At 25.6% G+C, this 18,264-nt stretch overlaps 1 protein-coding gene across 1 annotated transcript; it reads left to right on the top strand.

Annotated features, from left to right (window-relative positions):
* Nucleotides 1-5,701: 5,701 nt before the first annotated feature.
* On the top strand, nucleotides 5,702-6,420 carry LOC113847703 (dehydration-responsive element-binding protein 3-like). The gene has a single exon (XM_027476947.1). The coding sequence runs from the start codon at nucleotides 5,749-5,751 to the stop codon at nucleotides 6,418-6,420; it is 672 nt and encodes a 223-aa protein (XP_027332748.1). The 5' UTR covers nucleotides 5,702-5,748.
* Nucleotides 6,421-18,264: the final 11,844 nt, after the last annotated feature.

Here is an 18,264-nt window from a genome sequence, read left to right as displayed (position 1 = left end):
TTGTCAATATATTTTGGGACATTTCTTCGATTAAGTTGTTTTAGTTTCTTTAAGAACTAGTGAGAGAAAAATTTTGAAATAAAACACTAGAGTGGTTATTAACAAAAAAAAAAAAAAAAAAAAAAAAACCAATATAAGCATGAAATGTAAGTGTTAATGATCATTAAATGAGTGTGTACACATTGATAACTTATGGTGAGGTCATTTCTATTTCAATCAACATTTTGTAACATGAGAAACTCTAAGCAAAATGCTAACCTTGTATTATTGCAAGTTATACAACAATAATTTGAAATGTTGAATATAGTACTTGAAAATATGCGATATAAAGTGGATAGGAAATAAGAGAAGATCCAAATGTTGAAAGGAAGACAAATTCAAGAGAGTAAAATGAAAAAGGACAACAAAAAGATCAACCAATCTAAGTGAATATAAGATTGAATTTTTAGGTGAAGATTTGATGCAGGTTCTAAATATTCAAGAGAAAGTTTCAAAACTTAAAAGGGAAATACTCATAGAAAAGGGTAAATTGATGAAAATCTCAATTGCATTAAGATAACAATTCTACCATTTCAAGGACACCAGAGACTTAAAACATTATCTTTGGTCTAAGGATCAGTTTGTCATTCATATAGATTGTAAGTCCTTAAATTACTTCAAGGGATAAGGTAAGTTGAATATAAGACATATCAAATCAATGAAGTACATTGGTATGTTTTTTCTTGCCATCAAATATAAGTAAGGCAATAAAAAATTATTATGTTTGATGCACTGTGCTAAAGGTATGCTCTCTTTTCAACTCTTAATGTCAAATACTTGGTTTTGAGTATATATGTGAAATAGTTTTATGTTAATGATAATAACTTTTCTACTATGTATTTTACATGTTAGAGGAAATTGTTTAGAAAATTTTATAAAGTTGATGATTTCTTGTTTAAGAAAAATATGCTTTGCATTTCATCTTATTCAATACGAGAATAACTTGAGAGAGAAGTCCACAAAATTAAGTTAATAAGCCATTTTGGTGTTAAGAACACTTTAGATATGTTGCTCGATGAAAATTGGGTAAAATGATCCATAAATTTGGTTTTAGGATTGCCTAGGGTTAAAAAAGGAAAAAAATTATATCTTTGTAATAGTAGAGGATTTTCATATCTGATTTCTTATACAAAGAAATTGTTAAACCACATAGCATTTCAAAAGACATTGTTTTTCTTAGACATACAAAATTTCCTAGCCATTTTTGAATAGTCTTATGTAATAAAATAGAAACTAAATTATTATTTTACGACATGTTACTCATAAACAAATAGACAAATCATTATGACCAATTATTACATATTATCACCTCTAAAATTTTGAAGTCATGAGAAGAATGTTTGTTATTAATAAAAAAAAAAAAAAAAACCCATTTTACATAAAAAAGAGAATCAACTCCAAAAACCATTCATGTTAGATAAAATTACTAAAATAATTTTGCTTTAAAAAATCATACTCACAATTAGGTTAATAAATGCTTTAAGTATATAAAAAAATTAACCTAGTGTGATGAGAAAGAGAACTAATTTCTAAAATTAGTTTTATTTGAGAAAGTTTATACAAATATTTTTATTAAAAAATTAAATTCATAAATTTAAAGAGGTTGATAAATATTTTATTTTATTATATTATATTATGAAAAAAGATGATTGAGTATAAACTACGAAAAAAAACTTGGTTGTAGATAATCAATTTGATTATGTCAGAAAGATCTACGATAAAAGTTATAAATACTATTTTACAAAAGTTGATAAGAAAGTATTATTACAAAGAAAAGAATTACATATAATTTTAATTAACTTGAAAAGGATACATGACTATGTGCTAAGAGAAGTATTGAAGAAAGTTTTAGAAAATAAATAAGTTTAGGTAACATATGTTTAAGCAATACAATATGTGTATGATGAGATAACTAAGGACTTTCTTATAGGGATATATTTATATTAGCATTTTTTTTTTAGTCCTTATTTGTTTAATTTGTCTTGGATGTACATATTTGTGGCATAAAAAAATTATTTCAAAATACATACTCTTCGTAAATGACATAATTATGATTGAGGAATCAAAAGAAAATGTTAATTAACTTTGATCTTGAGCTTTCAAGACATACATTAGAATCTAAGTGTTCTTATTTGAGGTTAAGTAAAACACTATATGCATTACAATTTTAGCAAAAAAAAATAGAATACAAACTAAGTAATTGAAGTGAAAAATATATTAGACGTTAGTGGTGATAATAAAGTACCTATCAAGCTAAAAAAAAAAGAAGTTAAACACATGTTATACAACTAACCATCTTATATGATTATAAATTTTGAGTTTTAAAGGAACAATACAAGAAAAAAAAAGTTGTAGAAATGAGAAGGTTAAGGTAAAAGAATTGTAAAAAAAGACGATAAAAAATTATATATATGCATGAATATTAGATTAACGCGTATTGTGAAAAAATAAAAAAAAAATCGATTAACAAGGTTTGAACACATGTAGAGAAAGTGAATAGCAACACTAGTCAATAAAGTAAATGACATGATGTTTAGTTTAATGAGAAGGGAGAAAGAAAAACTCAAAGAACTTTAGCATATATTATTAAAAGAAATATAACAATAGATAATAAGATTTTACATAATAATAGAAAAATTAATGAAAATATTATTTACAGAAGACAAACTTAGTGATTAAAGTAAAAAAAGATATTAAAAGTTATTGTAATTGTAAAGTATATAGTATCAAGCTAAAAAGAAAATTTTTAATAAATTGTTACATGACCAATTATTTTATATAATAGTAAATGTTGAGTTTTAAAGGAATAATATAAAAATAAGAAATCTTTAAAAAATAAGAAGGTTAAGATGAATGATTAATCACACATAAAAATAAAAATAAAATACAACTGTATATGCATGAATATGAGAATGTGAAAAAGATGATAAAAAATTAATTAAAATAATTTAAACACATATTTAAAAAAAAGTCAATAAAAGTACTAGTCAAAAAAAGTAGATGATATTTAGTTTAGTGAAAAAGGATAAAAAAAACTCAAAAAATTTTAGAAGATAATATTAAAATAAATCAAACAATAAATAATAATTTAAAAATTGCATCGTATAATATATATATATATATATAACCGATGTGACATGTAAAATTCATATTTCTTATTTAACAATTTTATATTTTGTTTTCTTCTAATAATATCATTTAAAATTAATATTTTTCTCAATAATTAGCTTTTTAGTAGTAATTAAAAGTGTCTGCCAATGTAACAAGGTAACTAATAGTAAAATTCCATTTTTACTACAAAATGGAATAAAATTTACTTAGTTTACATAAAGATAGATTAACACTTCTTTTATACAAATGAATTTGGAGCAAGCCAAACTAAACCCGTCAACTTCAAGGCTTTTATTAAATGTGATTGCTATGAGAAATGAGAAGGAGACAACCAAAAGCAACAGCACAAAAGCAGCAAATTTAAAAGTGACTATGACTATGAATACGTACAGCATATCATACATTACATGTGGTAGAGCTAAAGACAACGGTGCTTCGTTAATAACTTCATATCAATTTTCTGTACTTTATTATCAATTCCTGCTTATTTTTCTTATGCTTAAAATCAAAATGATTCATCTCAAAAACAATAATGAATACCACTCTCGTTCACTGCTTAAGTTTTATAAAATAATTAAAATGAATAAAACCATTAAATTAAAATCAAGATTCTTATTTTTTTTTAATAATTTGTAGTTAATGATATGAATATATTTAAAATAATAAATACTTGTCTTTGCTTGAAACATAAAATAAAGGGTATTATAAATAAAGGGAGGAGACAGGGATGGTTGGCTTACCTGAAAATATATTAACCTGATATCTGTGATTAAATAAACAGCAAATAAGTTATCATATCCACGTACGGACGTTGAGTTTATTGCCGCTTTTGGAATATTGCTCTCATTATATTTGCTGAAATGACGAAACAAAATCAGCTAAGTCGGGTAAGGCCTACATCTTTGACCCCTTTGATTTTTTTATAATTAATGTTCTGATAAATTATTTTCCCAAAAAACGACATCGTAACTGTCATGGTAATGACATGTAGACTATTATTCTTAATTACAGAGTCTTGTAATGTGTAAAATTCGTTTTCTTTTATTTGGGGTGACTGTAACGTGTCAAGTCTTTATAATAGTAGTAGAAGGGTTCATTTGAAAATTTGAACTTTGAATTGTCACTTTAATGTTTGGAATTAGTCCATTTATTAATAGAATCAAATAGCTGTTCACAACTGCACGTGGCAAGAAGTGAACAATTGGAGCCATCTATGGTCCATCATACGTGCAACACCAACGTATCACTGTTGAGGACCTGGGACCCATAAGCGGTGTGTGACTCCTGTTTGGTGCCTGAGATGTGGGGTGATGTTAATGATATCAATACCACATTGCAACTGCTACCTGATTATGAATTTGCTGGGACAATCACTCCATGGAAAATATTTTGATGCGAGTAGCTAGCTAGCATCCTAATTTGTCTAGACACTTGTGAGTCTAAAATTGAACAAAAAACAAATAGAGTTCATTGCATCTGCTAGGAATGGAAAATAATATATAGCAAAAGGGAAGATATCAAAGAAGGGTCCAAAAACCTAAACATTGCTGGCTCTTGCTATCTAGTTTTAAAGTCACTCACATGGCTTGGTACGATAGATAATCTCCAGACTAATAGGTCGAAAAGAGGATATGTATCTTCTTCAATTAATTTAACAAACTTTAACAGGTGTTATATACCAAGTTATCTAGGAACAAGCATTTCTCAACAAATGAACTGTTAATGATCAATTCAAGTAATCGGTTAACTTGATAGCACATGGATAACGAACATATAGTTAGTTCAATCACGTTAGAGTTGAAATTGGGGGCAATATAAAATTCTTCAAAATGACGTAGTCATTTAAAATCCTTATATATGTAATAAAAACAAGAGAGTCACCACGAAGACTAAACGCAGCATGGTGCCAAACCAATATAAAAAAAAGGGTACATAAATGATAGCCTAATTATATATTATTGATTAGTGCGATCGTGTTACTTGCGTCACCACTTACATTTATAAATCCACCAACCAATCTTGGTACCAAGATGCAACGAACGAAGGACTCATACGTATATCAGATACTAAAAGATTAAAAATGGAATAGGAAAAGGGCAAATTGGAGAGACAGGAGGGTAAGTGGTGTGCATAATGGGGCTGAAAAGCTGGGTGACTTTGAACGAATACACCGGATAAGGGATAAATGAACAGTGAGCAATGGGGTGAAACCGGGGGCTGGGGAAATATTAGGAGAAGTGAAAGTGAACACTGCACACCAAAAGCAATGTTGCGTGGCATAGAGAAAGGGTGACCCATCGTGTATTTGTACCCACCGAGCCTCCCAAAGCGACCCATTTCTCTGGTGGGTCCTTTATCAACCTTTATAAGTGTTATATGACTCATTCAGAGATGACTCTAACAAAACATTCATCAAATTTTCTCCCTTGCATATCATTTGCATGCCTTGCAAATCCCTCTTAGTTCCCCTGCTTCTACACTCCACACAAACCCATCCAAGTACAATTTTAATCAAGTCTCTAAGAATTCCACAACCACAATTTAATTGCATTTTCGTTATCACTTATATTTCGAAAAGATTACACCAAATTCAATAACATGAGAGTTTCACCCGATGAGGTAGAGAGTAACTCAAACTCATCATCATCGTCCTCAGATCCTAAAACTGGACCAAAGGTGGAGAAGTGTAACCGCGACTCGAACAAGCACCCAGTGTACAGAGGGGTCAGAATGAGAAATTGGGGGAAATGGGTGTCTGAAATCCGCGAGCCAAGGAAGAAATCACGCATATGGTTAGGCACATTCCCGACGCCGGAAATGGCGGCGAGGGCGCATGACGTGGCAGCGTTGAACATAAAGGGAGCAAACGCGATCCTCAACTTCCCCGAACTCGCGACATCGCTACCTCGACCTGTTTCGCTGGCCCCACGAGACGTGCAAGCGGCTGCAGCCAAAGCGGCTCACATGGACTTGCCTAGTTCACCGTCCAAAACGACGACGTCGTCTTCCTCTTCGTCGTCGGCTTCCACTACGGACTTATCTACTGCGTCTGAGGAATTGTGTGAGATCATTGAGTTGCCGAGGTTGGAAACAAGTTATGAGTTCGGGAATGAGTTTGTGTTCGTGGATTCCCAGGACACGTGGATGTTTCAGCCTCCATTGCCGTGGTTGCAAACTTCACATGATGGTTCTGATGCTCATGAGTTTGCTGTGACTGAGAGTGGTGGGGTTGTGAGTTCTGGTTTTGAGAGCTTTCTGTGGAATTACTGAGATTTCTTCATTTTCTGTTTCTGTTTTTTGTGAATGATTTTGTGTTTGGACAAAGTTCAAGTGTAGCACTCGAGTGTTTTTCCTCTTCTTGTTTAATTAAAATTAAAGTTTTATCTGTGTTTAATTAAAACAAGTAAAACTCTAATTTTAATTAAAATTCTAATTTTGATTGAACATAAGTTATAAACACTTATAACAGTATACTAAAAAAAGTTTTGTCTTTTGTGTTGTTATGTTCTTTATAATGCCATTTATTCTCTCTCTTTTTTTCAATTTATTTCACTTCCTGTGTTCGAGTCCTTTGTTGTTATTTGTTGAGGGGCTTTGGCACTGTCTCTTTGTTTGATTTGCAGTTCTTTTTCTTTATGTATCCTCTGTTTGCATTTTTTCCTCTCTCTCTGTATAAATAAATAAATATATATATATATATATATATATATACACACATAAACTTTCTCTGAATTTAGCTGTAAATATTTAGGAGTGAAATATGGAAAGGGATCTTGAATTTCCCTGTTTTGGAACTAAAATGTTGTTCCATGCTTAGAATATTGGATCGATATAGATGCCCAGCTCAAGCTTGAGCTGTTATTCAAGCTCTAGAAATTATAAGGTATGTGTCTCTGTGTCTATGTAGACTGTGTTATTGCTTGAAAGAAAAAAACTGAAAAAATAAATATTAGAACTACTTCTCATTAGGGGAATCTTGATGATGATGCTGTTGACTATAAGCTACCTTCCAATTGGGGCTTATTGTTTGGTACACAGAATTATGTGTTAAAATAACAAAAGAACAAGCTGGAATAAAATAGCTTAAACAATTAATGAGAATGGTTTGAAATATGTTAAGTTTCTTTTCAATATAGATTCGGTAGATTAAATCATTGAAAAATATATTAATAAATACATTTTTTTCCATTTATTACATGACTAATTGATGTGAAAATTCAAAATATATTAATAAATACATTTTTTTCCATTTATCCATTTATTTTGAATTTTCACATCAATTAGTCATGTAAAAATTTTGTTCATTTAAAATTTCAGTTTGATATAATTGTAAGTGAAAATTTTTAAATAGAAAATTAAAAAGTTAAAATGTAAGTAAAAAATAATATTGTAAAATTAATTTATATTTCCTTAAAAGTTAAAATGATTATAAGTAAAAATTAATTAACATACCATTCTTACAAAGGGTGACAATCAAATAATTCAAAAAAAATTTCAAAATTATTCCACTTAATAATTGTTTACGAGTGTTAATTTTTATCAATCCAGTCATTTAACTGAAAGTTTCATATAAATTGATTAAATCAATTAAAAAAACTCATATAATTCAAAAATTAATTAATATTTTACTAAACATATTTAAGTTATTTTAATGTATAATATATTTAAATATATAAATAAATATTAACTATAAATTATATATTTATAAATAATTAATTTATCTAAACTTTGATATGTGTGTATATATATATATATATATATATATATATATATATATTAATGGTTAATATCACATTGTTTAATAGTTAAAATAATTAGATTTATATTTTACAAAGAATTGTTAAACAAAATAAGTTTAACAAAATCTACTCTTAAATTAACTTATTCCTTTATCTTTTAGTTTTTAAGTGAGTATTATAATTTATTAAGTCAAGTAATGTAGTTTAATGATAGTTATTCTAAAATTAAGAAACATAATAATTATTTTAATAATTTTTATTATATGTATATAGACATATTAAAAGATAATAATTAACCTTTTAAAAGTAAAAAAAAAAAAAAAAACAAGATAAGGGGTTGAATCAATTGTTTCAACTTTAATATTCTTGTAAAATTAAATTTTTAATAATCATCACTTTTAAGTAACAGACGATGTATTAAGATAAAGACAGACATTATGTTTCAAAATCAAAACTATTTTCATTCAGAATTTATTAACAGAGATATATAAATAATAAATAGTTTAAAAAAAAGAACATGAGATTCATCTTACATTTTTAAGGTTATATATAATCTAAAATTTTTACTCAAAATATTTAATTCCTTAAATATTTATCCATTAACATCTTTGTGCTACAGTCACCTCACCCAAAATGTCAAAGATAAAAATTATTCTTTTTTAAGAATTTACAAAAGAGTTTGACGATAAAATGTTACAAAAAAATTTAAAGAACAATGTATTTAGATAGAATTTTCTTACTTTTGCATGGTTATAATTCTCCCTTTTTATAGAGTTATTAGTCCTTATGAAAGTTAGAGATAAATATACGTGCGTTCAACATACTTTTCTTTTTAAAAAAAAATAAAAAATCTTTTAATCAACATAATACTTCCACTTTAATAAAAGGGAATTTTGAATTTATTTATTTGACAATAACGTGTACCATGTGTTTAGTACGTGAAATAATTAAAAAATATTTTTATTTTTAAAAATATTTATTTTAAGACAATTTTTCTTTTTGTCAACGTCAAATTTTATGTAATACTCTTCTTTTTAAGACCATCTGTAGGTGAGAAGTTCTAATGTACCTCGTCATACCATAAGGGCTTAGATTCAATACTTTCGCTTTCACCAAAAAATAATAATAATAATACTTTCGACAAAAATATTTAACAAACTTATCAAATAATATAAAATTTATTTAAATTTTAATATTTTGAATATATTAAAATTTTAAGTGTTAATCCGTCTTAAAGGTACAGTCTTTAATTTGGATTCTAATATCTTTAATAATAAAAATTATATTATTTAATATTAATATATTAATTATGTGATATTTTTGTACCTAATTTTGATTATAAAATTTTGGATACACGATTAAAAAAGACAAAACGTTATTTTGAAAGAGAACCTTAAGGAAAACAAGTATCACATTGTTAATATATTGCCTATCTAGACTATGTTATACATATATATATATATATATATATATATATATATATATATGTTAAATATATAATTTTATTCATCTAAAGAGATACTCTCACATATACTGATGTAACTTTTTTTTATAGGCAAAATAAATATTATTAGAGAGAGTTCAAGAGAATTCAAAACCCATACACAAAAAAAAATTATTTACTCAAAAAAATAGAAAATAAAAATATATTTATACAAAATTAAGACGGATGCAATTTTGTAAATATAAATACCACTCAGTTAGCAAACAAAATAGTTTTTCTCTTACTACGTTGATGTAGCTTAATCCTGAGTCATGCCATGAATGAGTAATGAATCTATTTATCAAAGCACAAAAATTCTTACAAATACACTATATGAAATTATATTAATTATTTTAATTTTTTAACAATTTTATATTTTATTATATTATTTCATATATTTTTATTTCTTTAATAATAAAATATAAATAAAATAATATCTCTTAAAATTAACTAAAGGTATACATCTGTACACAACATTAAGGTAACCAAATGTGATCACAGGCTTCGATACCTTTCCAATATTTTTATTTATTTTTTAATATTTGCTTCCATTTTTAATTGTTAATTATTTTTTCTTTTTATATTCAATCACTGATTTATTATATTGATTTCCTATTTCTTTTGTTTTAGTTTTAGTTTTTTTTTTCTTTTATTTTTTTATAGTATATAATAATAGACAAGTTTTAAGAAATTGAAAATAAAAACTAAAACAGTAGAGACAAAATATAAAAACTAAATATATATTAAACCAATACTGAAATTTTAAAAATATTTTTATTTTATATATAAATTTTTTAAAAATATTATATTAATAAAATTAAATATTTATGTAAATTATAATTTAATTGTGTATATATAGTTTTTTATTTAATTTTATAATTTTAATTTTAAAAAAATTATAAACGAATCAACTGTTATTCCTCAACTCACTAATAAATTGGAGCGAGTTAAACTAAACCCGTTTTTGAGTAGGTTCACGGCAAACCACCTAAAGTGAGTTGACCTATTTTTTCACCTTTGTATCTCACCTAAATAATTTTATTATCACTATTATTATATATTACTTTTTTTTTCGTTATATTTATTTATTTATTTATTTAATTTTTTTGTTTATCTTTCATTTAAAAAATATATAAAAATTTCATTTTAATTCGTTTAATTATATTCTTGTCTCAATTATTATAATTATAAATAAAAAATGATAGTTAAGATTATAATAGTAAAATAAAAAATAAAATAATTTTAATATAAATCAAGATATTGATTATATTTCTCATTTTGTTTTTTAATGTGTCTAATGATACACATTAAAAAAATAGTATTGTATATTATCAATGAGTTAATTTTTAATAATATATATAAATGAATGGAATGAAAGAAGCACAAAATAATAATAATAAATAAATATTTGAGTGATTAAGCAATTAAAATAGGAAATAGAGTATGGATATATGGAGCAGCTCCTCAAGAAAAGAAGTGCATGAATGAGTGATCCAAACCAAAAGGCAGTAAATGATCATTGAAATGCCGTCCTTTTCGCTTCTTTTTCCACAAATGAATATGAGCCAATTAATTAAGCTCCTGACGACTCCTTTCCTATTCCTAATCATCAACTTTTTCCATCAACAACGCTTTATTTTATTCCCACTTGTCACTACTTTTACTCTCACTATGTGCTCACCATTTTCAAACACTCTCAAATTATTAGTTATATAAACTAAATTCAGTAAAAGATTAATTATGTAATAAAAATTAGATCTTTAGTTAGTCATTTCCAACTTGTAGACATTTCTTTTCGTGATAGCTAGTAGTGTCTAAATTATGGAAGATATTAGTAAATAATTCGCAGTGGTTAGACTTAGATGGCATTGGCAAACAACGAAAATGAACCACAGTTTGAATGGGAAAGGAGTTTCCTTTAAGGGGATTATCATGTTGGTGATGAAGAGATTCCCAAACTAAAAGCCTTAAGGACAACGCCATATATATCATCCCAAATAAATAATACCAAATTGTGTAATACTAATGCTTTGTCTGTTTGGGTGAAAAAGATAAACTAGGAAAATAAAAATTTATCATAACCTTAACATTAATGCATTAGGTATTATATAGCTGAGCATCCGATTCTCCTTATTAATGCAATGCAACGGTGAGCACAAGTGTTATGAAAACAATACAGCATGAATATAAAACAATACATTTTAACAGCTTTACAGTTTATAGGATCTTTGTCCTTTACTTTGGATTAGTTTTTAAAGAAAGGGTAATTTAATTTAAATATAAAATTAAATTATTGTTTACTTTGATATAAATAAATATTAAATTTGATTTAATCTAGTCTAATTAAAAGTACTTTGAATTAAATTAGATAATTCAATTTCTTAATTTTTTTTATTTACTTATTTTTTATTTATTGATATAATTAAAATATTATTTTAGCACATCAATATTATTTTACAAACAAAATAAATAGTATTAATGTTATAATCATAATACACATTTTAACAAAAATATAAAAATATGCACAGTAAGTCAATATCTGACATTTAATATAAAATATATTTTACCTTATATACATTAACACAAAAACTATACTGTAAAAAAGTCGATAAAAAGAAATTTTAAACTAATCCAATTATACAATAAAAAAATCAGCTTTTTCAAATTTTGATTCATTAATTTGGTTTGGTTGACAAATACCTCTCTTTACCTAACAACATGTACTTCGTTACGTTTATCAAATAAGCAAAATATCAAGTCTTCTTGTTTTGACAAAAACCATTTGTTAGCAAGAATTAAGTGTTATTAATTTTCTTGCATTTTATATATGCAAAGCACTTAGTTTGATTTTACCTGCACATTCAATATTTCAATGAATAAATTTAACAATAGTTAATAATAAAATTATTGAATATATTTAGTCAAAGTACACGTAAATTAAGTAACGTAAAATTGTTTTAGCTCAAGTTATAATATGGCAAGTTTAAATAAAATCTTTTAAAAATCTTTTACTTCATATTTTATTTGGTGTTAACCTAACTAAATCTATCAACTTGAAAGATTGTACTAAACGTGATTGCTATGAGAAGCGAGACGAAGACAAGCAAAAGCAACGACAAAAGCAGCAAATTTAAAAGTGATTAAGACTATGAGTACTTACAGCAATAGAAAAGATACTATCGTACGTCTTAACACATTATGTAATATTGATTAAATTTAGTAAAGAATAGAATATGGTTGAACCATGCATAAAATAATTACTGTGTATTATAATTAAAGGGAGTGGACAATGAATATGATGGGTTGGCTTACCTGAAAATGTGTTAACTGGCCACCTGTGATTAAATAAATGTGTTAACTCATTTTATTTGCCCTTTTATATTTTTTATAAATTCATGTTTTTATCAATTGTGTTGAAAAATATGACATCGTAACTGTCAGGGGTGATGGCTGAGCTACACTATTATTAATTATATGTATGAATGATAAAATTATTTTATTAGTAAAGCTTTTATATATATGGTGTGTAAGAGAATAAGTAATCAGTGAATCATGTAAATTTTATTTATTGAAATTTAAAATTATTTAAAAAAATAGTTTTTTAAAAAGTACAGAATAAAATTTAAGTCCTTAATTTGAATCAGTTCGTGTATATTTATAGTAGCCATCATGCAATAGATGAAAAAACGTTTAACTTGATTTTCTAAAGATAAAAGTGTCATTACGTGACTTCTATCAATAGTTAATTTAGTAAAATTTTATATTATTTTTTGAAGAGTAAATTTATCACTCAATTAACCTCTTAATTATTTTTTTACTCTAGTGTTTTTTTTTTCAGGAATAATATGGTAACTTTTTTATATCTTTTATTAATTTAACCAAAAAAAAATAGATTTTTGAAGGACAATATTGGTGATCACATCTTTAGAAAATTAATATAGCTAGTAATGATTTAAATATTCCAAAGAATAATTTAATGGCTAAAATTTTTGAATACTTCGTGTTTATTTCATTTTTAGAGGATCAACTTAACTTTTTTTCTCTTGCAAAAGATAGAATATAAGGACTTTTTTCTCTTGATGAACTTCCGTATTTGTAAAAATTATTCCATTGAGTATAAGTATACTAAAATATCAGGACTCAACTCTCTTGTTATCAAGACAACAAATAATGAGTAATGATATGAATATAATAAAAGTGAAAAACAGATAGTAAATAATATATTAAAAAACTCCAACAATATACTAAGAGGAAGCTCTAATATGGCAGAGCCTAAAGTCGAGGTTTAATTAACTTTCTATTTCTTTACATCCATGAACTTCCAATAGTTTTTATTTCATAATCAAATTCTCTATTTGATCTAAGAAAAATTAGTTAAAAAATATGCTAGGGTTTCGTTAAAGCAATTACCTAAATGAAAGTGAGAGTTTTAATTTGATTATTTAACAACTGTTGAGACTTGGTTTGCCTTGTTAATCCGTCAATCATTAATATATGTAGAAGTCTCCAATTTAATTGATTATCTAATTAGCTAACACACACGAAATATATATAATGATTATTTCCTTTTGGTTTGGACGGTAGAATGACCAATTATTAATATGCAATAACTACAACTAAAAATCCTGAAGAAAGGACACACAAATTATATGAAGAAAACAATTACATAATACAATATTCATTATAGTCTTAGCTACATAATTTAGCTACTCATAAAAAGGTAAAAAAAAGAAATCCTAAACCAAATTCCAGAGTTGCAACAACAAAAACCGAGGAAATTAAAAACAAGACAAAAAGAAAAAATCTAACTCCTTTCTATATCACTATACCTCATTCTTAGATAAAAAGAAAAAGAAAAAATAAAATTACATTGATTCCAACATTAAAAAAAATAAACAAACAAACGTAACACTATACTATGACGTTGACAAATGATAGATACTATTTTGTAAACATTTTTCATACAAGGATAAAAATATATAGACTTTTATGTAAGGTTTAAAAAAATAGTTTGGAAAGATCAAACTAAATAAAGGTAAAATTAAATATTTGATGTAAGAAAAATCGCATAATATAAAGGAAAAAGAAAAACTCTTATAGTGTTTCTTGCATGAAAGTGATCATGTCTAAGACTTACATACAAAGCAATAGATATAGAAGGGAGAATATGATAGTGCATCACTGAATCGTACATATAGCAGGCTTGTCATTCTTGGGGCACGTATTAGATATTTGATCTCCATTGGTGCGAAATTACAGAATATATAGCAATTCTCAGACATTATAAGAAAGCAAAAAGGAAGTACCCACTCAACATGTTACTGGGATACATACACGGATCATCATCACTCTACATTTGCCATACCAATGCCTTTTTTTTTTCTTACTTGTATATTTAATTAAGTTAGATTATTGTTATTCCATTTTGGTCATACTATTAGAATAATATAAGAATAAACAATTTAGATAAAACAACTTTTGCCTCAGTTGGAACATCTATATCTATATAAAGTATAAAAGAACATATATGTATCTACCGTTTTGAAAAAATTGCTGTTATATATATTTATGCATATTCAAAGTATTGAATAATTTTAAATTTTATAAATATAATTTATACAATAAATATTATTTTTTAAGCCGATGAGCACGTGTGAAATATATAAAATCAGCATTCATTGACATTAAGTGTTAAATATTTATAAAAAAATAATAAATGTTTTATTATTTTATTTTAACGTGTATAATTTAATAAACTATAATTAAAGAAAAGGCCACCCATAGTTGTAGCTAGATTCCTCCTCAAATAATTGAGGAAGAAAGATTGAACACGGGAAACCTTTATGGCAAATCTTCCTTTTTTGAAATTTTGAGGTTCCAAGCAAGTCTTAATGTCTTGTGATGTAAGATCATATTAGCATATTTTAAACGTAGAAAGCTAAAATTAAAATATTAGAGAGGAAATTCTAGTTTAAATTAATTGTGTACAGAAGGTCTATCAGACTCCAAAAGCACCACAAGCATGCATGATCAGACAGCACAACAGCACATACCACAACCGTTCAAGTCCCACTTCCTATTTTGGTTATTTTGATTATCTAAGAAGTAGAGTTTTATTGCACAGATTGGATTTTGCATTCAAAAAGGTATTCTTGTTTTGATTATCTTGGAAATAGAATTTTATACACAAAATTTATTATATTGGGATAATGCATTAAGTTGAGCTCGTATATAAATAAATAGACTACATCAAGAGAAAATAATTTAGTGGTTTCACTCTGCATTGTTTGGCAGTTTAAAATGCAAACAAATGAGTTAGAGACAAAGGCTTAAAATGAAGATAATAGAGTATATATTATCAACAGTTTTTTTTTTTTCTTCTTCTTTGAACCACTCATAATAAATTTTTTTTTTTAGTCAAAACCTAATTTCTGCCTTGTAAATACAGGATAATATAATACATTAACAAGTACACTGATGATCGAATTTTACATATCGTTAATAAAAGATATCAAGTCTTTATATGAATAAATGTATATATATAAACATAAAGTAAAGGATTGAATATATAATTAATTATGTGGATGAATGTAACTGATCTTAGATGATATTTGTGATAACAAGAGTAATGGCTGTAACTTTCTGATAAAGTCAAATTATAAAATTATGCTTAATATGATAAATATAATAAAAAAATCCTACTTAAATATTAAGAAAATAAAATTAGACTTTAAATAATATGTTATTAGATATATAAACAAAAGTTATTTGATAACCGTTGGTGTTTAAGATGTGGACCTTGTGTGGATATTTGAGAATCTTCAGTGTTTGACTTGCTAGTTTTCAATTCCTAAGTAAGAATTTTGAGGTTTTAGCTATTTTTTAAATTGTTACCCTAATTTCTTTTTCTCTCAATTTCCATGTGAATTCCATAGATTTTGTTTAGATAATTGAATTTATATGCCTAGTCTATTTTTCCTTTGCAGTTTACATTTAGTTCTAAATTCACTTGAATATATATTCATGATTTAGTTAATTCCTTGAGTTTGGGTAAAAATTAAGAGAGATACAAGATGTTTTTTTTAGTAGGGTTTGGTTAATTTTGAAGATTGAATTGTCTAGGTTTAGTGTAATGTAAATGATGAATGCTTAATTTAGTAGGAAGATGCCTAGTTTAATTGACTTTATTTAATTAAATTTAAAATACACAATAATTATGATTATAATTAGAATTCTTTTTCTAAACCTACGATGGATCTACTTAAGAACTCAGCCCCGTTAGTTAGTCAATTTTTATCATTATTTCCCTTATAATTTTTACATTTCAAATCACAATCTTTTGATTTTTAATTTTTAATTTAACTAATTCATTAAAGTCTTTGAGAGATACTAATGCAAAAAGTTATTTTTTAACATAAGTTAAAAATGACATTTAATATTAATTAAAAAATCATATAAACACAACTAATATAGTAAATCTTATATCAGATATAAAACAATCGATCTAAGCAAGTAAGCAATTAAGAAGAAAAAGATTAAAATTGTAATATACCGTAGACAAAGTATAAAGCCAACAATAATAATAAAAGCAATTTACCTGATATTGTCATAGAAGTTTCCCACACCAGATTGCAAATAAAGAAAAAGTAATGTTTGTCCATGTTCATTGAATCTGCAAATGAAGAAAACCTAATGTTCATCAACGTCATGTATAAAAATAAATGGATTAATAAAAAAAATACAGAATGAAACTAAAAAATGTAAGTAAGATTTTATATTTTTCATCTCTAATTTATGTTATTTTACTCATGTACATCTTTGAAATCTTACATTTTAAATTATTTTTATTTCATTTGTGAAAGAATTGATTTAGAATTAAAGTGACATTCTATATAAATACAAAAAATAATTTATTTAAACCCTAAACCCTAAAATAATTGATTTAAAAATTTATATTTAAATTTTTTTTTACATTGATTATGTAAGAATTGACATAAAAAAAATTATGTAAATTATTTAGCAATTGATATAAAAAGTTTTATAATTTATAGTCTTTATAGTTGTATAAACTTTGAAGAGACATAACTTTAATTTGTACAAATTATGTGTTAATTTTATATAAATTTTCAAAATTTATTTAATGAAATGTCTAGAGAGGATTTGGACCAAAAATATTTCTAAAATTCTAATATTTTGTTCCTTTTTTTCCTAATAATTTTTATAGGTTTTTTTATGCTTCATCGTTTTTTTAAAGAAAACAAGTGTATTATAATATTTTTTATTCTGATCTTATATTAATTAAGATTTAATTAATATTTTTATTAAAATATAATCCATCTAAAAAAATTATAAAATTTACATCAATTCAAATTTAAATGGAAAAAAAAGTAGCTTGTTCAGCGGCCGCGGTGAAAATAAGAGTTTGGTCTCATTGTGTTAATAAGAAATTCTTAAAAAGTAAACTTTCCGATCAAAAATTCTTAAAAAGATTAAGAATAAACAACTAAGATCCAATAACTTTTATAGAGAATTTATGAGTATTGCTTTGTGTCCACCTTGAATAAAATGCATTTAGCTATTTATAGACAAAGCAATCTTAACAGTATAACATGACACTTATTCTTTAAATGTAAATGACATCTGATTATAAGCATTTAAAATTAAATCAATTTTTCCTTTGCAACTAATAGAAATCAATTGATTGACCATTTCCTTTCCTCATAATACATAGATATCGAACTCAATCCATAAACAACTTTACCCCAAATAATGCCCGGAAAAAACAAAACATTTCTTATGAAAATTAATTAAAAAATTATCAGTTGATTTTCCATGGATGATCAGTGCAACTGTCCCACTTATCGTTATAGACAAATCCTAAGTAATGTAATC

Source organism: Abrus precatorius, unplaced genomic scaffold (genome assembly GCF_003935025.1).
Source record: "Abrus precatorius isolate BTA unplaced genomic scaffold, Abrus_2018 Scaffold8, whole genome shotgun sequence".
Classification (NCBI taxonomy): Eukaryota; Viridiplantae; Streptophyta; class Magnoliopsida; order Fabales; family Fabaceae; genus Abrus; species Abrus precatorius.
This window is presented reverse-complemented; position numbering and strand designations above follow the sequence as displayed.

What these genes read in the sequence shown, in the direction of transcription:
- LOC113847703 (XM_027476947.1), top strand. Translation starts at nt 5,749, where the DNA reads ATGAGAGTTTCACCCGATGAGGTAGAGAGTAACTCAAACTCATCATCA.